The sequence below is a fragment of the Canis aureus genome, chromosome 22 (assembly GCF_053574225.1).
Source record: "Canis aureus isolate CA01 chromosome 22, VMU_Caureus_v.1.0, whole genome shotgun sequence".
Taxonomy (NCBI): Eukaryota; Metazoa; Chordata; class Mammalia; order Carnivora; family Canidae; genus Canis; species Canis aureus.
The window spans coordinates 21672497-21695334 of NC_135632.1; the positions used below are offsets into that span (position 1 = coordinate 21672497).

At 36.3% G+C, this 22838-nt stretch overlaps 1 protein-coding gene across 4 annotated transcripts in view; it reads left to right on the forward strand.

Annotated features, from left to right (window-relative positions):
• The window catches only part of RYK (receptor like tyrosine kinase), an 88820-nt gene extending 66549 nt beyond the window's left edge, over window positions 1–22271 (forward strand). For all 4 annotated transcript variants that reach the window (XM_077865082.1, XM_077865083.1, XM_077865085.1 and 1 more), the window contains exons 11-15: window positions 3937–4069; window positions 5334–5443; window positions 5607–5766; window positions 20746–20882; window positions 21829–22271. In XM_077865082.1, coding sequence (XP_077721208.1) covers window positions 3937–4069; window positions 5334–5443; window positions 5607–5766; window positions 20746–20882; window positions 21829–21940 — 652 coding nt within the window. In that variant the 3' untranslated portion in view covers window positions 21941–22271. The remainder of the gene's footprint in view (window positions 1–3936; window positions 4070–5333; window positions 5444–5606; window positions 5767–20745; window positions 20883–21828) is intronic.
• The last annotated feature ends 567 nt before the right edge of the window (window positions 22272–22838 follow it).

A 22838-nucleotide genomic window follows, 5' to 3' on the forward strand; every position in this document is an offset into this window, starting at 1 on the left:
AAGCTTGAATAACAATTAGAAGTTGTTAAATCTCAGTATTAAAAGGAAAGAAGTGTAAATGTTCCTTGGGGGAGGAAAAAAGGTTTTCTAGGGTCAAAGTCTGAGGCAGATGCCATTAAGCTTATACCTGGGACATTGATTAATATAATGAACAGATAAATTTTCTGGTTTCACTGAGCATAAGAAAGCCCAAGGACCTTTGAAAAAATTGAACATATAGTATTGAGAGACTGAAGATGTCCTGTTGAAGGGTTAAAGACAAGTGGTTGAAAAATGTTATCTTCCATTGGCCTGATTCAGTCCAAGTGTAGAACTTAACAGAGGAGAATGGATGGATAACTCATCCCTAAGATGGTATTTTCTATAAAAACACATTTTGTTTCCTCTGAGTAACAAAACAAGAAATAGGTAATGGTCATTTGGAAATCTCTTTGGCAATATTGGAAGTGCTTGAAATTCTTTTATGCTGACTCTATGGGGCAGAGCCAAAAGTGTTTAATATTAGTATGTGATGTCAACTTAGAACCTCTGTACCTACCTCGTATTCTTACCCTGGTAAAAGGTTCGCACCACTTCACAGAAGTGAGAGAAGGACAAATGTAGACAAAGCCAGGATTTTCCCAAGAAGCAGTTTTTTATGTACTGTAGCCCAAAGATGCTTTGGCTGGAAAATGTTCAGAGCAAGTATTCGCAGCATTTCTCATGTGACTTTCAGCTGTAGGGTTTTCCAGCATCATATCAGAATGAATTAGCAGCCCTAGAACACCCTTAGGTGATGGAATTCCACATGGTGAATGGGGTTGATACTGAACATTCAGTGATCAGGGAAAGTCTTCTAGAAGCAGATTATATAGTTTGGTCATAGTTAATTATTCTTCCTGCCTATACAGTAATACCAGGACTCTTAGGTTTTGGGGTTTTTGTTTGTTTGTTTTTGTTTTTGTTTTTTTTTTAGTAGGTGGCATGCTCAGTGTGGAGCCCAGTACAGGGCTTGAACTTGGAACCTTGAGATTAAGACCTGAGCTGAAATCTTGAGTTGGATGCTTAACCGACTGAGCCACCCAAGTGCCCTAGGACTCCTAGTTTTTAATGAGTAGAACACCTTGTCAGTTTATAGAAAAGTACATTATTGTTCTTTCCATTCATTGTAACAGTTTGTTTTATCTTTAAGAGGACTGAGGACTAGGGCCTATGATGCTTTACTTTTTGACCCCTGGTGTCATGGCTGTGTCTATAAATTTATTTGTTCATTCTCTTATTCTAAACCACGAGTGCCAGTTTTGCACTTGCAACTCTGCTAGGCCTGAGGGATAAAAATGAACTAATGAGCTTTAGTGTTCATGTTACAAAACTGATCAAGCAAATGTAATACAGTCAATTAGAAATAATACCTCGTTTCCGAATTTAATTTTTTAGAACTAGTTGTAGTATGTAATTCCACATGTGAAACATGTTTATTACTTCATGTTTCAACATTCCACAAGTAAGAATTGTAAAGTGTTGAAATACTTTAAATTATTTTGAAATTCTTTTTATTCCTTTTTCCACTGGAATTTGTGAGAATAATTTTTACTCTACATTAAAATAGCTGTGTAAACAAAATTTATTTTTATTTAAATTACATCAGAAGTACTTCGTAACAAAGGGCTCTTGAGTTATTTCTCCTTGTGGTTTGGCTCTCCACTGGCCCAAGTTTCCTGATGGCGACTTTCTGAACACTGAGTGCCTCCCAACTCTCTCTCTGCAAGGACACTGGGCAGGACAGGGAACTGGATGTAGTTCTTGTTCCTTATCGCCACAAAACCTTCCCTTCCTCTGCCTTGTTCTTGTCCACAGCACCAGTTTCTGCTCTCATCCACCCTACATCTAGGTCTCAGATCTTCCTCTTTATCTACTTTTTCTTTATGAAATGGGCAGAACGAAGACCAGCCACTTGTACTTTAAAATATGTTCATGCAGCTTGTTACTTCTTCTAGACAGCTTTTAATGATTTGATCTCAAACAGCACCAAAATACCTTTAACTCTGCTCAGTGGATTTCAGACATGAGGAGAGGAGCAGAGGAGTAATCTTGGGAGGGTTAAATTGGGTAACTTCACATTACTAAAATCATGGTGTGCTCAGTTGCCTCTAAAATGCAGACCTGCTATAATCATTTTATTGTGCGTGGGACGTGGTATGAAAAGAGGCTTTGTCACTTTTCATGTATTCCTTTTTTGCTCTCCTGGAAGAGCATATCCAGTGGTCCAGGGGAAAGCACAAGGGTTTCTGGAATCAGATGAAGCTTTGAATTTTTTTCTCTGTGCACTTTTTGTCCGTCCTTGGCAGATTACCTAACCTCTCTCTGCATGGGTTTCCTCACTAAGTGGCACTAATCAGCACTGCCACTGTTAGACTGTAATGCAAACAGAAGCTATACTAGAGGGGGTTACCTTGAGTCCTCATTTTCCAGCTTCTCAGGATCAGTGCTTTCCCTTTTAGTAACTCCTGTGTAGCATGAAGGGAGCCCCTAGCTTTCACTTGTGCATTGTTGGACCAGAATTGTGTGGGTGTGGTTTTAAAAGAGACATGCTTAGTTGAGACAATTTAGAAAATACAGAAAAGGCAAGGTAGAAATGGTCTAAAGCCCTGCAACTTAAAGACAACAACTTTTAATTCTTGTCATATTTTTGTGGAGTTTTACTATTTTTTTCCATGTTTGGAATTATCCTGCAAACATATATTAATTTTGTATCTTGCTATCCTATAAGATAAACATGTACTCCTGTTCTCTTTACATCTCTTTGTGACCATTTAATTGTCATATACTATCCTGTTATTTGAGTGTACTCTTTCCTTACATTTGCACGTTGAAGTTGTTTGCAACTTTTTGCTATTAATATTGTATTAACTATCCTTGTTCATGTAACTTTTTAATGTTTAATATTATTTTCTTATTAAATATCCTTAGAGGCAGAATTTGCTAAATTAAAGAGTAGGAATGTTTTTAAGCCATATTACTTGTGTTATCAAATATTTATTAAATGCTTATTTTTTCTGGCACAGAATGCAAAACATTGGGCGTAAAAATAAGAATTCATCTTAGTTTTTGTCTTCTAGAAATTTTCAGCATAGTGGGGAAAAATAAGATAATTATGTAAAAAGGTACGTAACCTTGGAGAAAATTAAATTATCTCCAGATATTAGTAGAAAGAGGTGTCATTAAGTGATAAGATGGAAGTATTTATGTGTGCTGTGGAAATTTCAAAAGAAACAAAACTGTTTACTACATGCTTTGGCTTTATTCATAACGAATTTTATGGTTGGTGTGATGCCATAAAGGTATGAGACTAAGGCCAGGAGAGAGTTGCACAGACTATCTATAAATGGTAAATTTAGGATTTAGAAATCAGATTCTGAGTCCCATATGACCAGCTAAGGACATCTTGCTTTTCTGACAGTTGCAGCCTCTTTGAGGCCTTCTTGATGATCATATTCTGGTCCATAGTCTGCATGGGTTTCCACCCCCTCCCCCATTGTATTGATGGACTAAAGGGCATGATATAATACACTCAGAATGTGTCAAGTCATTTTTTAAATGTCTCTGATTAACTCTTAATAGTAAAGATTTAGTGTGGCTAGAATGTATCTTCAGAGAATCCAGTCCATAGGAAACAACTTTGCGTTTACAGCTCTTCTCTATCAGGAAAGTGCATATGTGAAAAATATTCAAGTCTAGTTTCAAAGGGCATTTATAATTTTATTACATTTTTAATGGTAATCATTTTTAAGTATGTTTGAGATTTTCTTGTTTTGTTTTAGTTTACATTTTTAATGGTAATCATTTTTAAGTATGTTTGAGATTTTCTTGTTTTGTTTTAGGTTATAAAATAAGCCCTTGAGATTTTAGATTTCACTTCTTCCTGATTTCTTCTTCTTCTTTTTTTTTTTTTTTTAGAAATCTTCTTCCTATTACGCATGTATGTATAGAAGAAGGAGAAAAGCCCATGGTGATACTGCCTTACATGAATTGGGGGAATCTTAAATTGTTTTTACGGCAGTGCAAATTAGTAGAGGCCAATAATCCTCAGGTGAGAAAAATTTGCCCAAATATCAATAATTTACCAGGAACTTCTGATAGTTTCCTTGAAAGTAGATGTTAACTTTCTTATATATAAACTGTGTAAAACCCTGCAAAAAGGAACTCAAAATGAGCCAGAAGGTATTTATAACCTGTTGATTTAGAGGAAGATGATTTATGATACCTGTTTTGAAGGTTGCACTTTACTGATGCTGAAGTTTTTCCATTTTATCCATTATATGTTTATTTATAATTACCTCAGACTCTCTCTTAACACCATCTCAGTCATTTTCCTGATAACTCTTTGAAGGCACTGATACTAGATCTCCCTTCTAGGAGTGGAAACACACTTGTCTGAGTCATTTGGTTCATATTGTATCAAAAGCCGGTGGTGACTAGAAGTCTGAATTATGGGGATAATTGGATCTGTTTTTAATATCCTTGGCTATGTCAGTCATCTAAGAGTTTTCTTCTCTTTATTGCTTGTGTACATAGCTGTGGAGCATTTGGTTACATTCCAGGCACATGATGGTAGATGTCTTAAAGCCTAGCTGATGTTTTGTTGCCTATTGTAACTTGTAGCCACATTTAGTTTATTTTAGGGTTTATAATAATGTACTTACTACAGTTGCCAGGAGAAAGTGGCTTTGAAAGCTGTATTGAATATTTGACTTAATACATCAGGACACTTTGTAAATTGACAGGATTAAAGTCAGGTTTCCCAACAAGTTGTTGGAGGCTGTAGCCCATCAGCATCACCTGAGGAAGAATTTCATTCCCCAGCCCACAGACTGGCATGCTGACTCTAGAGGAGTATAGCAGTAGTGAGAGCTGTAGACCATTAGCTTGAAAATGGTCTCCAGAGATCATCTCCTAATCCAAACTATTAGCTTTTAAGAAAAGAACAGGTTATCAAATAATAAGCAATTAAATATTACCTTGAGAATTTGGCATTTATGGAACAGCTGAATTACAGAGCAGCTGCTGTATGTCCTGGGTGTTGGGGAGCTATTCCCAATATGAGATGAGAGAGGTGGTAAAGTAAATGGTAAGTTACATTGCAGAATGGTAAGACTATAGTAGATACAAATATAGGGAGCTATGAGAACGTATTCTTGTCGAAGAAGTAGCTTTTTAAAACTCTGTGTGTAGGTGTAAAGAAGTATTTTGGGATGGAGTAGGATTGTCGAATAAAATAAGCAGCTGGCTGCCATCATCATTTTTGTGCTAACTGCAAACAATGTCTTTTTTTTTTTTTTTTTTTTAAACCACAGGCAATTTCTCAACAAGACCTGGTACACATGGCAATTCAGATTGCCTGTGGAATGAGCTATCTGGCCAGAAGGGAAGTTATCCACAAAGACCTGGCTGCTAGAAACTGTGTGTAGGTGTTCTGAGCTCGTCATTGTCATTCATGTTTGGTTTTCTCTGGATTTGAGGTTGTCTCCAGGAGTTACAGTGGGCATTGTGTTGTATTTAAGAGTAACTGTGATCCAAATGTTTTAAATACTCTGATTGTATTTGATGTTCATGTCTTTACTTTTCAGCATTGATGACACACTTCAAGTTAAGATCACAGATAATGCTCTCTCCAGAGACTTGTTCCCCATGGACTATCATTGTCTAGGGGACAACGAAAACAGGCCAGTTCGGTGGATGGCTCTGGAAAGTCTGGTTAATAATGAGTTCTCCAGCGCTAGTGATGTGGTAAGTGCTGGGACTCTTGCATATCAGTAGAATGGAGAACAGGCTTTATGTTTTAACTATTTTTCTATTTGTTTTAATCTAGTAAGTGTACTTCCTTGCTTCTTCCAGCTTAAGGTGACTGTTTGCATCCCTCCTGGCTACATCTCTCTGCTTCATGTTCACATCACCTTCTCCTCGTTTATGTCTATCTCTTAAAACTCCTTCTGCTTGTCTCTGGTAAAGATACATATGATTGCATTTAGGACCCTCCTGTATAATCCAGGATAAGCTTTTTTGAGGGGAGGGAAGGGTTACATTTTTGTTTTTGATTTTTCTCAAGTAATATAAAAAGAGAAAGCAGAGTTTGATTTTAGGTTAGCACACAGCTGTAAATTGAGTATCATTAAGGACCAGTTGTACTATTATTGATATGGTACTAGTTTTGAGGAGTTGCCAGATCTTTATTTAGAAGTTCTGAATTGTAGCTGGAATTCTTTACCAGCTCCTACATTAAGCAAAGCTGTTTTCATGGGGTGCAAATGAGTTTAACTTTGGTTTTAGCACATAACTTTAAAACATAGTATCAGTTAAAGTAGAACTATATGGTTTTTCAAATCTACTAAGAGAGATAATCGTGGCAGAGATAGCAAGAGAAAGGACAAGCAGGGAGGAGAGGAAAAAGCAAGTTCCCCAGTGAACAGGGAGTCCAGTGTGGGGCTGGATCTCAGGACCCTCAGATCATGGTCTGAGCTAAAGGCAGATGCTTAATCAACTGAGCCACACAGGAACCCCAGCATTTAAAATGGCTGTGACCCAAATTCTTCTGGCTGTACTTAGAATGTGATGGTGAGAGTACCCATTGATTTACATTCAACATGGTTAACTCATAAAATGTTCAGATTTTTCTTCTTTAGATTCCTAGTAATTCATTTCTTTTAAAATATATGTGTGTATATATATTTTTTCCTTAAATATCTTTTGCCTTGGCTAATTAAGATTAAAGGAATGGGAACACTGTTCTGTTTCCAATGACTGATAAAAATATTAATGTAAAAATCCATTTTTCAGTTTTCTGGGATTGAATACTTTTTGAAATCTTTTTTTTTCTCTAAGATTTTATTTATTTATTTGAGAAAGAGGGAGAGCACAGGAGAGTGAGAGGGAGAAGCCGACTCCTCATTGAGCAGAGAGCCTGCCATGGGGCTCAATCCTAGGACCCTGAGATCATGACCTGAGCTGAAGGCAGATGCTTAACCATCTGAGCCATCTAGGCAGCTCTGCTTTTTGGAGTTCTTATATTAATACATAAATGTTTAAGATTGTGTTTTAATATTTGTATTAAAAATATGTATGTATAATCATTATTCTCTGTTCCTGCTTTTCCTTTATGGATGGAGTTGGGGGTTTAAAAGCTACAGTTAGGGATCCCTGGGTGGCGCAGCGGTTTGGCGCCTGCCTTTGGCCCAGGGCGCGATCCTGGAGACCCGGGATCGAATCCCACGTCGGGCTCCCGGTGCATGGAGCCTGCTTCTCCCTCTGCCTGTGTCTCTCTCTCTCTCTCTCTCTCTCTCTCTCTCTCTCTGTGACTATCATAAATAAATTAAAAAAATAATACTAATAAAAATAAAAGCTACAGTTAATATGCTATTTTGGGGCTGAGAAACTTTATACATAGTCATATGCAAAATAAGTAGTGTAATCCCACTCTCACCAGTCTCTGCACATGTAAAATAATTTCAGGTGTAAATATAGCACCTAACAAATGATATTATTGCCTTGGAGAGAGTATTTTCTTTGTTCTTTAAAAGATCGTTAACATTTTTGTATTTTTTTTATGGTTGAAAGTTCTATGTGATTTGTTTGGAAATACATTAATGTTTTCCATCTTAAAAGTAATACATTGCATCTCTTGCTTGTGTTTTCACAATTTTTACTGGAAGGATTCAGTACTTCAGTATGTCAAGATTCTTATAATGTTAATATCAGCTTTTAACTGTTGAACTTAGGAAATATGCACAACTAGATTTTGACTAGTTATAAATCTCTTTTATTATTCCAAGATATGACATCATCTTAGGCATTCTTAAGAATTTCTGGATATTGTTTTTATTGTTTTCATCACATGTAGGGTACCACCATAGATTTTTTTTGTGTAACTTTCTTTTCCTTTATTTGAAAATAGATTTCTTGATTTATATCTTCTTTCAATTATTTAGGTAATTATAGTAGCTAACATAATTCTGCTGTTAAGAGACTATATCCTATTAAGAGACTCAATGCAATCAGGAATGCACAATTAAGAGTTTCTTTCTTAGTGCTTTTTTGTCTTTACAGTGTTACATTGTGTTTAAAAAACATTTTCTTGGGAAAAACAAGTCAAGGAAATGATTTCCATGCTAATCTTATCAGTATGGCTTGTGGTAATGAGATTCTTTAAGGTATTTGAATAGTTTTTAGGGTGTAAAGTAAATTAAAATATGTTCCTGTGCCTTTACAGTATTTATTTTGTGAACATAAAAGATGACCTAGAAGAAGGAAAGAAATCTATAAAATTATCCAGCTGTTGTATCTACAGCAAAGTGCTTCTTACTACGCTTGTTTGCCCAGTGCCATGGGAGGTCATTGCCACACCCTGAGCAGACTTGAGCAGGAGAAACTCACATTCATAATATGCCCATGAAGAGTGGTCGTTTGAACTACTGTGTGATATCAAAGAGAAAGGTCCAGTTTTCAGAGAATGCTTCTTAGTTGTAAAAGTGTGGGAAAACTTTCTATTTTATATTGTTTCTTTATTAGTCATTTTAGAATAATGCTTAGGTTTCCAGCATTTATTTGCTTTCACTATGGTTGCAGGTTTTACACATCAACAAAATCTTAGACTAATTATTTAAACATAAAATTCACATTTTAAGAGAAATAGCATTGTATGGTGACAGATTGTAGCTAATACTTGGGAGTGTAGCATAATGTATAAACTTGCATAATGAATCGCTGTGTTGTACACCTGAAACTAATGTACCATTGTCAGCTATACTTCAATAAGAAATAACTAAATAAAAATTAGCATTTAGATGAATTACTGTAAAGACATTAAAGAAAAGCCAGAGAGGTGAAAGGATTATTCAGACATTAGGAAATAAAGATTTAAAGTTTAATATTACTAATATTAAAAAAGAATTTTTAATTGTTTAAAAATTTGGATCAGTTGCTGTCTTGTGATCAGGTATTGCCCTTGATGTATTTTCTGTATTAGACTCTCCTTAAGAATAGATGTTTTCCTCAAGAGATCTCGTGAACATCCCTTTTCCTTTCCTTTCTTGTACTTATCATTCTATTTAACATTACCTTCAGATAGCCTGTGTTCTGATGGAGCAGTGTCGAAGCATCTAGTGTAATAGAGGAAAAGTGTCATAGATAGATACATGTGATGGCCTGGTAGGTATCCAATATTTGTTCTTTTCTCTTTTCTAATCACAGATTCTAGGGTAGATACATAGCAGAAGTGGTCTCTCTCTCTCTCTTTTTTTTTTTTTAGAAGTGGTCTGTTTTCAATCATGTATGACACTCTGTGCCTAAAGATTGTTGACTTTTGAAGTTGAATTAGCAACATGTACTAAATTTTTTACCTGATGCAGTCAGTACATTTTATGTATAGTCATTCTATATCTAGGTTCATTTATTTAGCTGGAATAAAAAATATTTCCACAGTGATAAATCTGAGGAGTATTAAGATTTTTAGGTAATAGTTAACCTTGGAAGAACTGCTGAAAGATCCACTTTAAGGGTCATGAATATACATTTATTAATGAGGTCTTAAATTTTAAATAGTAAAGCTTTCTTAAAGTAATATACTCCTTCTTAAAGATGTATATTTCAGTTTTGGTTATTGAAAAAGCCTAGAAACTATGTCTGAAAACTTAAAATTCATAGGATAATAAAAGCTTTGAACATTGGATATTTAGGATGGGATATATATATAGTAAAAAAAAAAAAAATATATATATATATATATATATCAGTAAAGCCTGTACTTTGTGCACAGTGATGTCACTTTTAAAAACTTGTGAAAATCAATCAATGTTAGTTAGGTGAACTTAAGCTTTCACTGCTATGAATATTCCTCCATGATATTTTGATCTTCAAATTGAACTTTTTTTTTACTTCAATTTAGTTAACATATACTGTGTTATTAGTTGCAGAGATAGAATTTAATGATCCATTAGTTGCATACAACACCCAGTACTCATTACATCAAGTGCCCTCCTTAATGCTCATCACCCAATTGCCCCATTTCCCCGCCCACCAGCCCCGCCCAGTGACTGACTCCACTCAGTCACTGAGTGACTCTCAGTTTCCTATAGTTAGGAGTCTTTTATGATTGTCTTACTCTGTTTTCATCTTATTTTATTCTTCCTTCACTTCCCCTATTTTTCACCTGTTTTGTTTCTTAAATTCCACAAATGAGTAAAATCGTATGGTATCTGTCTTTCTCTGACTGACTTCTTTCATTTAGCATAATACCCTCTAGTTCTATCCACAATATTATAAATGGCAAGATTTAATTCTTTTTGATGGCTGAGTAATATTCCACGGTTGGGATATGTGTGTGTTTGTGTGTGTGTGTGTGTGTGTGTGTGTGTGTATACATCTTCTTAATCCATTCATCTGTTAGTGGACATCTGGGCTCTTTCCATATTTTGGCTATTATGGACATTGCTGCTGTAAACATTGGGGTGCATGTGCCCCTTCAAATCACTATGTGTGTATCCTTTGGATAAATACCTAATAGTGCAATTGCTGGGTTGTAGGGTAGCTCTATTTTTAACTTTTTGAGGAACTTCCATACTGTTTTCCAGAGTGACTGCACCAGTTTGCATTCCTATCAGTGGTGTAAAGAGGGTTCTTTTTTCTCCACATCCTTGCCAACATCTGTTGTTTCCTGAGTTGTTAATTTTCAAAGTGAACTTTTATTTATAGGGAGTTGATAAAGAAAGATCCATACTCCTTCCTCTGGTTTGCAAAGCCTTCTGTTTCTTACCTTACCTTCCTGTTTTAGCTTTATAATTTCCATTGTGCATTTCCTTATATTTTGCATTTCATCCAATCTGGAATTCCTCCTGGATCCAAAGACACAAGTTACTTTTTGCCCTTTGATTTGGTCTTCTTTGGACCCCCAGAGAATTTTGTACTTACCTAATGGCACCTACCACTGATGCCTTATATTTTTATGCATAAGTTATTCTTCCTAGAATGGGCAGTGGAAACTCTGCTTTCCTTCTTTTTTCTTTAGCAGGTGTTCCACAGTTACAGACTTGAAATTGATGTACATATATATACCTTTTGGGTCATTTATTTTAAGAACATTCACAGCCAGCTATGTTAATCTTATCCCTGCAGAGCTGTGTACTTGAATTTGTAAAAGGATCCTGAATGGCTCACACTGACCCCTTATCCTCTGTATTTCCATGCTGAATCTCACATTTCTCCTTGTCTTATTCCCACAGACTTGACTTCAGAGATTCCATCTTTTTTGACTATAGTTGTTATTTATGAGTAAATTTATTAATTGACCTTTGTGCACTGAGGCTCCCCTCTTACCTATTAGATATATTGCATAGATATCTACTCTGCCTTTCTTCCTGATGCCCATGTTTCTGAAAACTTCAGTGCAATCTTTGATCTGTACTTTTCTTTAGTTCTGTGGTTGGAGTAAATCTGTTTTTTTTTTTTTTTATTGGTGTTCAATTTGCCAACATATAGAATAACACCCAGTGCTCATCCCATCAAGTGCCCCCCTCAGTGCCTGTCACCCAGTCACCCCCACCCCCCGCCCACCTCCCTTTCTACACCCCTTGTTCCTTTCCCAGAGTGAGGAGTCTTATCATGTTCTGTCTCCCTTTCTGATATTTCCCACTCATTTTTTCTCCTTTCCCCTTTATTCCCTTTCACTATATTTTATATTCCCCAAATGAATGAGACCATATAATGTTTGTCCTTCTGCTTGGAGTAAATCTTAAGTTAGTGTGAAGATATAACACAGTTGAAGACAATAGGTAGAATATCTGGTTTGGGGAAAATAGGATTGATTTGATATGAGGCATATTGAATTCAGGATATTAATGGATGGAATGCAGGTCTGGAATTCTGGAAAAACATAGAAGCAGGATATTAGAAATTGGAGATCAGCTTCATTAAAGTGGAGATTGAATGAACAGAAGGGTTTGATCCCAGAGGTAGTGAATATATACAGAGGAGAAAGCCAAGGGAAGAATGTAGGGAATATGTAGTTTCAGTTAGTGAGAAAAGAATGATGAATGAAGAATTAAAACAAATTGAATGCTGTGTCATCGAAGCCAAGGAAAGAAATAATTTCAAAGAGACTTTAATTTGTAAACATACCTGCAGTGGTCAGAAAGGGTGAGGAAATCATTCAGGGCATTTGAATTAGTGGATTTAGTAAATCATTAAGGATAGATGTGATTGTGGGTTTTGTGGGAAATGTTCAAGGGAGGGCAATAAGTGGATTGTCCTTTGAAGAACAGCTATGAAGAGGAGTGAAATGATTTTAGTTTGATGGGATGGCAGGATTAAGTGAGGCTTAATTTTGTTACTTTTCTGGGGATTTTTTGTTTTGTTTTGTTTTTTAATTGGATCCATTTGGTTTGCTTTTTAGGCCAGGGAAACATGGGGAGAAAGATTGGATGTGTGGTTTTTGGAGAGGATGTCCAAGAGATAATAGGTGAATGGGCTCAAGAGGCCAGATAAAGGTGTAGTCTTGGCGTGGGAGGAAGAGTACTTTTCTTCCAGATGGGAGTAAAGCTCTTGAAGGAGAGAGAAGATACAGGAAATTCTTGAAGAAGGATCTCTCATTGGAACAACTTCACATTGCTGAATATATGTGCAGTTGGGGTTCACAGAATGAAGGGGAGGGATAGAAAAACTAAGAAAGACTGAGATGTTTCCACATTTGGTGAAAACTATAAACCCACAGATTTTAGAACTGAACAAACCCCAAATCCAAGAAGCAAAAAGAAACTAAACCACAGGGATCCCTGGGTGGCACAGCGGTTCGGCGCCTGCCTTTGCCCCAGGGCGCGATCTTGGAGACCCAGGATCGAATCCCACACCGGGCTCCCGGTGCATGGAGCCTGCTTCTCCCTCTGCCTATGTCTCTGCCTCTCTCTCTCTCTCTGTGACTATCATTAAAAAATAATAATAATAAAATAAAAAAAGAAAGAAACTAAAACACAGTGCATTATAATCAAATTGTTGAAAACTAGTGATAAAGAGAAAATCTTAGAAGCAGCTGGGAAAAAAATGTTAATATACAAAGGAAACAAAAAGGATGACAACAATTTTCTCATTGGAAGCAGTGCACAGGAGAAGACAGTTAAACATTTTTAAAGTAACTGTAAGAAAAACTCCTATAAACATAGAATTCTATATCCAGTGAAAATATCTTTAAAAAATGAAGGGGAAATAATGACTTTTTAAAGAAATACCAAAGCTGAAATAATTGTCATAAGCAAACCCACATATAAAAAATATTTTAAAAAGTCCTTTCAGAACCAACGATACTAGATGGAAATATGGAGCTATACAAAGGAACAGAGAGCACCAGAAATGGTAACTATATGCATAAATATGTACTTTTTCTTATTTAAATCTCTTTAAAATAATTGAACATATTTTAGTGCCCCCTCTCTCATTAATAAAATAGAAAATTGTTAAGGAGAATATTTATACTATTAAACCTCAATATTAGAAAAGAAGAAAAGTCTCAAATCAGGGACCTTAGTTTTTACCTTAAAAACTAGAAAAAGATGGGCAGCCTGGGTAGCTCAGCGGTTTAGCGCCGCCTTTAGACCAGGGTGTGATCCTGGAGACCCGGAATTGAGTCCCACATCGGGCTCCCTGCATGGAGCCTGCTTCTTCCTCTGCCTGTGTCTCTGCCTCTCTCTCTCTATGTGTCTCATGAATAAATAAATAAAATCTTTAAAAAAAAAAAAAAACCTAGAAGAAGAGCAAATTAAACCCCGGGTAAGTAGGTGAAAAAAAATAATATAGACAGAATTCAGTGCAATATGAAATAGAAAAACAATAGAGAAAATCAGTGAAACCAGTGCCTAAACTGTGAGAATACTTATGATAAATCTCTCACCAGACTAAACAGGAAAAAAGATGTTGCAAATTAACAATGTAGTGAATGAGAAAGGTGATAGCATTACAGATTCTCACAAGTATTTGGTAGTAAAAATATTATGAACTTTTTCCCAGTAAATTCATGCACTTAGGTGAAATGGACAAATTTTTTGAAAAATAACTTTCAGAGCTTAAGAAATTGATGATCTGAATAGCCATGTATCTATTAAGGAAATGGAATGTTTAGTTAAAAACCTGCCTGAAAGAGAAAACTCTGGGTCCAGAGAAATTTTAGGTCACTGGCATTCCAAACATTTAAAGAAGAAATAGTACAAATTCTATACACTCTCAGGAAATTGAGGAGAGAACATTTTCTAATTCATTATATGAATAATACTCCGTTGTGTATATGCCACATCTTTGTTATGCATTCATCAGTAGAGGGGCATTTAGGTTGTTTCCATATCTTGGCTGTTGTGAATAATGCTGCAGTCAACATAGGGGCGCATTTATCTCTTCAAAATACTATTTTCATTTCTTTCTTTTTTTAAAAAAATATTTTATTTATTCATGAGAGACAGAGAGAGGCAGAGACACAGGCAGAGAGAGAAGCAGGCTCCATGCAGGGAGCCCGACATGGGACTCGATCCCCAGGACTCCAGGATCACACCCTGGGCCAAAGGCGGCGCTAAACCACTGAGCCACCCAGGGATTCCCCCTATTTTCATTTCTTTTGGGTATACCTGGTAGTGGAATTACCAGATCTCATGTAGATCTATTTTTAATTTTTTGAGGAACCTCCATATTGTTTTCTTCCCCTAAGTTTTTAAAAAACATAAAAGGATCCAAAAATATGAAGTTCTTGGGAAATATCTGAAAAAAATATGAAATATCTACACAATGAAAACTATAAAACATTATTTGAAAGAAATTAAGGACCTATATAAATGGAGAGCTATCCCATTGTTTATTTATCAGAAATCTCAATATTAAGATGTTATCTCCAAGTTGATCTATAGATTTGACACAATCCCAAAGAAAAGTTTTGCAGGCTTTTAATTTTGAGGGTAAAAATTGACAGTTTGATTCTAAAATAGATAAAGAAATGCAGAGAACCTAGAATAGCCAAAAGAGCTTTAAAAAAAAAAGTTGGAGGTCTGATTTAAAGTTACAGTAATCAAGACAGTGTAATGTTAGCATTAAGATAGACAAGTTAAACAGAACAGAATACTTAAAAGTTGATCCGCATATGTATGGACAGTTAATTTGCAAAAAAGGGCAAAGGCAATTTGGTGGAGAAAGGATTGTCTTTTAAACAGTCCTAGAGCAGTTGGATATGCAGCTACAAAAAAAATGAATTTTGATCCATACCTAGCTCCATATATACAAAAATTAACTCAAAATAGATCAGAGATTTGAATGTAAAATCTAAAACTATAGCAATTTTAGAAGAGAACGTAGGTGAAAATCCTTTGGAACTTTGTGTTAAGGAAAGATTCCTTGGGACCAAATCAAAATCCCTGGGAGAATAAATCAAGCTATCAAAATTTTCAACTTGTGCTCTTTGAAATACAGTATCAAGAGAATGAAAAGACAAGTCACACTCAGAAAATATTTGCAAATCATACACATCTGATAAAGGAAATACATGAAAAATATATAAAGAATTCTTAAAACTTAGTAACAAAAATGGGCAAAATATTTGAAGATATGCTTCACCAATGAAGATATACAAATGTCAAATAAGCATATGAAAGTCAAATTCATTAGTCATCAGAATGCAAAGTAAAACCACAGTGAGATAGCATTACACACCCATTTGTATGGCTAAAATTGAAGACTGAAGTGTTAGCAAGGATATGGAGAAACATAGCTTTCTTATGCTGCTTGCTGGTGGGAATCTAAACATATGGTACATTCACTTTGGGAAATGGCTTGGCAGTTTCTTAAAAAGTAAAACATCTGAAGCACCTGGGTGGCCCAGTCAGTAAGCTTCTAACTGTTGATTTCGGCTCAGGGTCATGATCTCAGGATTGTGAGACCCAGCATGGAGCCTGCTTAAGATTCTCTCCCTCCCTCCCCCTCTGCTTCTCACCCCCCAGAAGCTGAATATACCTACCATATGCAATCACTTCGCTTCTAACTTAATGAAAGCATGTATCCTTACCAGTACTTGTACACAGATGTTTATAACAATTTTCAGTAACTAAACCTGGAAATAATCTAAATGTCCATCAGTAGGTAAATGGATAAACAAGCCACTGTATTCATATAATGGACTACTATTCAACAATGAAAAGAATGAACTGTCAATATATACTATGTCATAGATAAATGCCAGAATCATTATTCTAAGTGAAAGAAGCTAGGCAAAAAAGTATATTGTTTGAATGGTTTCCATTTATATAAAATTCTAGAAAATGCAAACTCATGACAGAAAGCAGATTAATGGTTACTTGGGGATGATAGGGGTGGCAATGGGGAGAGGCAGGAGGGAAGGATTCTAGAGGTGATGAATTTGTTCATTATCTTGATTTGGCGATGGTTGCAGGAATGTATACATAAACATATATGAGCTTACCAGATCAAGCACATTATGTGCATTTTATTGGATGTCAGCTATACTGCAATAAAAAATAAAAGCTATCTTTGTTATCTGACCACTGCTGCTAACACGTAGAAGATTAATTTCTAAATTTGCTAGATCTTAAGACAAAGATTTGTTTAAAACACACCTTAGATGATTCTTTTCATTAGTCAAGCTGGGAAAGCACTTGGCCCAGATTAAATTAATGGGTCTTTGGTCATCTGAATCCATTTCCATATGTGAGAAGGAAATGCTAGGTTTCTAGTATTAACAGAAAAGTCAGTCATAAAACACTTCATTGTGATGCTTTTATTGTGGTCAGATGGGAGACCCTTTAGAAAAGGATAAAATTCTTTTCTCAGCAGAGTATATAGTATACCGAGGTCAGCCTTGCCTTATAAGTTCCTGAAGTAACAGAATGGAAATCTCCTAATAGTCCCAGCATTAGTTAATATTCCATTAAAGAGTAAAAAAAGAATTTTATTTATATACTTTGACAACTCAATGAGTATATGTTGCTAGTGAAAAAAAGTTTCATATCCTACATATTAAGAAGCTATAAAATAACACAAATTGAGAGAAGAGGACTAAGATGAAAAAAAGAACGTTGTTATTCTCTAAATGTGCTTTAAACGGATGTAGCAGTAGCCTTTCATAAAACTCTGGAAAAAACAGCTTGACCTTCTTATTGCCCCTTTTCCAACGACGTCAAACAAAAGGAAATTATAGAATAAGTCTGTCTAAATTTTAAATGGCTTAGTTATCGGAAGACTTTGGAGAGCAGTTTTTCCACAAATCATCTTTTTGCTGTTTGGTCTTGATATTTTTTAAAGAGTTAGCGAGCCAACATATAATTAATCACTTTTGTTGGCTTTTAAGGAAATGAAACTGCAATGTACCCTTCGGGTTTATTGTTCTTTTTTGTGTGTGTTTATTAGGGTTGCAATATATAATAGACCTTAGGTGGGTGCTCAGTGTTAATAATGTGGACAAAACAGTGTGAAAAAAATAATTTTTTAAAGTCAGCTTATATACATTATACTATTTTCATACCTGTGTACCTTCCATATCTCAGATACCAGCAGCATTACTGTGAAAGTCCCTTATAGTCAGAAGTTGTCAGAGTGTACCTCCCTTGTCAGTGAATGGGGTTTGTCCACTGTGTACAATATGGCAGTACCCACTTTTTATTAATTCCCATTGTTTCTTCCTCCAAAATCTGGTTTGGACTGATTATTCCTTATCCATAGCTGCTGCCACAATCAGTGAATAAGAACAGATCCATCTCATTTCATGAAGAAGGGGTAGGAACACCCAGCCAGTTTTATTACTTTTTTCAACTCTATTTCATCAGAGTAGTGCACTATCTTCCATAAAGAAATTAGACATGATTTTTTAAATTAAGCATTACTAATCATTGTCATTATTAAATGTTTACCTAGAGTGTGCTTTTAAGATAGACAAATACCTGGATGTATGCAGGTACCTTCCTTTAACTTTTATTAATTTGAAATCATTTTCCATTTTTAAACCAGTAGTTTTAGGGAAAATTAGTAGGCTCTGTCTCCATGAGATTTTTTTTTTAAAGATTTATTATTTATCTCAAAGAGTGCGTGAGCACATTTTCAGGGGCAAAGGGAGAGGGAGAGAATCCCAAGCAGACTCTGCACTGAGTGCAGAGTGTGATGTGGGTCTCAATCCCAGGACCCTGTGATCACAACCTGAGCTGTAAGCAATACTCAGATGCTTAACTGACTTTGCTGCCTGGGTGCCCTTCTATGGAGATTTTAAAACTATACATCTGTCCCCATCTGTTCCTCTCTTCCTTTTCTCCCCCGCTCCTCTTCAAAAACAGAGACATCTGGGATGGGCATTGCTCCACCCTAATGATCTGTTAATGAAAAAGATACTAAATTCCAAAGGTTTAACTTTTGGATTTTGGTATTTAAGAGAATCCTGCCTTTAAATGGAGTTGGGGGATCCCTGGGTGGCGCAGCGGTTTGGCGCCTGCCTTTGGCCCAGGGCGCAATCCTGGAGACCCGGGATCGAATCCCACATCAGGCTCCTGGTGCATGGAGCCTGCTTCTCCCTCTGCCTGTGTCTCTGCCTCTCTCTCTCTCTGTGACTATCATAAATAAATAAAAATTTAAAAAAAATAAAAATAAAAAAATAAATGGAGTTGGGAGATATTTTTCTTGCCCTGTTTTTGAAAGAGTTTGTGTAGGATTGTGTTGAAAGTTGAACTGTGCCCTCTGTAAAAAATAGGTTGAAGTCCTAACTTCCAGTACCTTAGAATGTGACATTATTTGAAAATGAGGCTATTGCAGATATAATGTTAGGATGAGGTTATGCTCAATTAGGGTGGACCTTAATCCAGTATGACTAGTATCCTTATAAGAAGAGACACAGACATGTGAGGGAAGAATGTTCGTGAAAACAGAGGCAGAGAATGAAGTGCTGCTTCTACAAGCCAAGGCCACCATCAAAAGCTGGGGGATAAGCGAGGAAGGATCCTTCCCCATGAGTTTCAGAGGGTGCAAAGCCCTGGTGACACCTTGATTTTGAATTTCCAGACTCCAGAATTGTGGGATAATACATACTGTTGTTTAAGCCACCTAGTTTGTGGTGCTTCATTGTGGAAGCCTTAGGAAACTAATAAAAATTTGTCCTGTTTTTTTTTTTTTTTTTCTTTCAAGTTTGATGGAATTCACTCAGTGAAATACGATGCAGTTTTCTTCGTGGAAAGATTTTTAACTATGAATTCAATTTCTTTTCTTTCTTTTTTTTTTTTTTAATTATTTGAGAGAGAGCATGAGTGGAGGGGCAGGGGGAGAGGGAGAAGCAGGCTCCCCACTGAGCAGGGCTCGATTCCAGGACCCTGGGATCATGATCTGAGTCGAAGGCAGACACTCAGCTTACTGAGCTACCCAGGCACCCTGAATTCAGTTTCTTTAATAGATATGGGCTACATAAGTTTTCTACTTATTCTTATGTCTATTTTGGTAATTTGTGTCTTTTGAGAAATTTGTTCTTTTCATCTAAGTTACTGAATTTATTGTCATAAAGTTGAGTCTATTTTTTGATGTAATGATGTTCCCTCTTTCATTTCTGATAACAGTAATTTGTGTCCTTTATTTTCCTTGATTAGTCTAGCTTAGTGGTTCTCAAGGGACAGTTTTGTCCTCCCCATGAGGGAACATTAGGTAATACCTGGAGATATTCTCAGTTATCACACTTTTGGGGCATCTAGTAGATGCCAGGGATATTGCTAAACATCCCACAAGGTACAGGATAGCCTCTCACAACAAAGAATTTTGCAGCCCACAATATACATAGTGCTGAAGTTAAGAAACCTGTCCTAGACTTTACAATGTATACCTACTTCCCATTGTTGTGAAAATTAGATGGAGATAAAGGATTCAAAATGTCTAGAACAGAAGGGACTCGTAAACATGATACCTTCCTCCTCTTCCAGCTTCAGCTTTGTTGACTTCAGGTTCGTGAGTGGCAGTGGATCATCAGGAGTCTCTGCTCTGAGTCTTTTCTGGCTGCATGGCAGTAACTCTGTGTAGATACGTTGCCTGCCCTCTGCACAATCCCTGTGAGCGAGTGTAAGCACAGCTGGGCCAAAATGGGGAGCCCTGGTTGGACCATGAACAAATATTCTTGCCACAGCTTATGATTTCTGTTCTTACCAATAGTTCACATGCTGATTTTAAATAAATCTGATCTTTTACTCAAGCAAGGTTGGAAGGTATTTTTCCAGCTTACTTTCGTCTGGTAATATAAATTATTTGAATGTAGTAAAAACCCATGACATCTTATATTTTACGTATACATATTTAACTTACTCAGAATGTTCTTCCCTCCAGTTAGGCTAAATTTATACTCATTTTCCACTTCTCAATTTTGCAAACTAGCTATGGTTATTTAATGTAACAGATTTTTCATATTAGGAAAATCTTAGATATAATTAGCAGTTTTGGATGGTTGGTCTTGTAATCAATAGTAAAAACAGTTCTTTCCAAGGGATCTAATTACCTTAGAATATGTAAAATGATATTCATTTTAAACAGTGCCTTCATTAAGATGTTCTTTTCTGTTCCAACAAGAGAAACTAACTAGTTATGGTAGACTTTTTTTTTTTTTTGTAAATAATAACTTGCTTTCCTTGAGGGTTGAGTGCTATTTTTGGTTCATACCTGGTCATGGGAAGCAGCACTCTGACAACTGTTTTAAATCTTCCTTCATTGTGTTTCTCCTCTCCTCAGTGGGCCTTCGGAGTGACGCTGTGGGAGCTCATGACTCTGGGCCAGACGCCCTATGTGGACATTGATCCCTTTGAGATGGCTGCATACCTGAAGGATGGTTACCGAATAGCCCAACCAATCAACTGTCCTGATGAGCTGTGAGTTTCTCTGAGCTTAAAAGACATGGGTTTCATTCCCCTTTATGATAGAGGGATAAAAGAAGAAGAGCTAGTGCCCAATTTCATACAGAGACTTCCTTTGGAGAGTAATGACTCTTTGGATTTGAATTAGACTCATGGAGAACCAGAGTCAGCCAGACTCATTCACTCTTTAACACATTTGAAATTAGAACGTCTTGTAGTTCTTACATTTGTCATGCTTAGTCTAATCTGAGAGACCAGTAATGTACATAGTAAGAAAATATTGAATATTATGTCAGTTATTCTATGTAGAGTGAGTATCCAACTTTCATTTATACAGCCTTAGTTGTAGAAAGCCTTTCTCATTGTCATCTTTCTTTGCTATTTGGTGTCAACTGATAGGTTAAGGAAATGTTGCAGGCTGAGACAGTTCCTGTTTCCTGTCTTTATCATATAGCTAATCTTCCCATAAAAAGGGAGTAGGGTGGGCAGGAGGCTATTCAGGTGATTGAGTGCACAGATGACTGTGGTCTTGGTTCCTGAATCCCCTGAAGGTTTCTATACCATGGTGTGGTGGCAACTTTTGCACTAATTTTACTGTAGATCCAGGGTGCTTAGAGCTCAGATTAGATTAGTCATCCTCTTCCTCCAAGTTCTTTTGCTCCAAAATCATAGATTATTATTTTGTCTGTGTTTTAGGTATTTATGTGAAATTTCTGTATTTGCTGATGTATTTTGATATGACATCATGAAGAATTGAAATCCACACATAAAATCCAGAAAACCTGTTAGTTTTTTTTTTCTTTCATTTCAGAACTGCCAACATATAGTAATACTCATTCATTTTTAAGTCATTGTCCCCACGCCTACCTTTAGGGAGAGACATAACTGGCATCAAATTGACCAGAAGATTAGGAGTACTGAATCATCATTAGCCCAATTTCCCATTTTTGTCACTCTGCAGATTTGCTGTGATGGCTTGTTGCTGGGCCTTAGATCCGGAGGAGAGGCCCAAGTTCCAGCAGCTGGTACAGTGTCTCACGGAGTTCCACGCAGCCCTGGGGGCCTATGTCTGATTTTACTCTCACAGTCCCATGGCATCAGGAGTACGGTGCCTGTCGGGGCTCACTTGGAACCAGTCATGGATGCTTCGTACGTCATGCAACACCAGCAGAAGCACATTAAGTCTTCCAGAAGACCGTGCCTTAGGAATGCTTTAGAATCTGAGCTTTCTTTTAAAGACAGACTTAATAATGTGGAATATTTTCTAGATATCATTTTTATTAGGTTGAACTGAAAAAGTTTTTGTAAATTTTTTGGCCCCAAATTTTTTAAAACATAGTTACTTTGGACTAGGGGTACATTCTTACAAAATAAATAAACAGTTTTTAAAATTGTTTAAACACAGATACTTGGAATAGTTATCTTAGTGCCAACTGCTTTTTTATTTTTTTACTTCATCAAGGTAATGTAGGTGATTCACCTTTAAAGTTTTGGTGTTTTGCTTTTTTTTTTATATTTATCATTAGTCTTGGGATTGGTTTGTCTTCAAGATACATTTCTCTTTCTTAAGAAAAGGAAAACAGCATAAAAAGATGTCTGGTTTGCCTCGTGCAGGAAAAGGCAGTATTGGAGGAAGAAAACTTAAAGAAAAGCTGGGGGGAGAAACAACTTAGAAACAGAGGCTGTCCTTTCGTAGGAAACGGCTTCTTTTTTATTTTTTTAATGAAAGTTATTTCTGCTTTCTTATTTTGGGGGAAGTAGAAGCTGAGTTCGTTGAAACCTCTTAAACTTGACAGGAATTAATATATCCATAAGCCAGAAATAGGCTTGTGGCAGGTCAGTTGTAAACAATGGTGATCTAATTTATTTTTACTCTCTGGGAAAGGAGATAATACAATTTCAGAAAGTGAAATCATGCTTCTAAGGTTAAGAATCCCTTTTATTGCACCTAGAATAGTGCTATGCACAGAG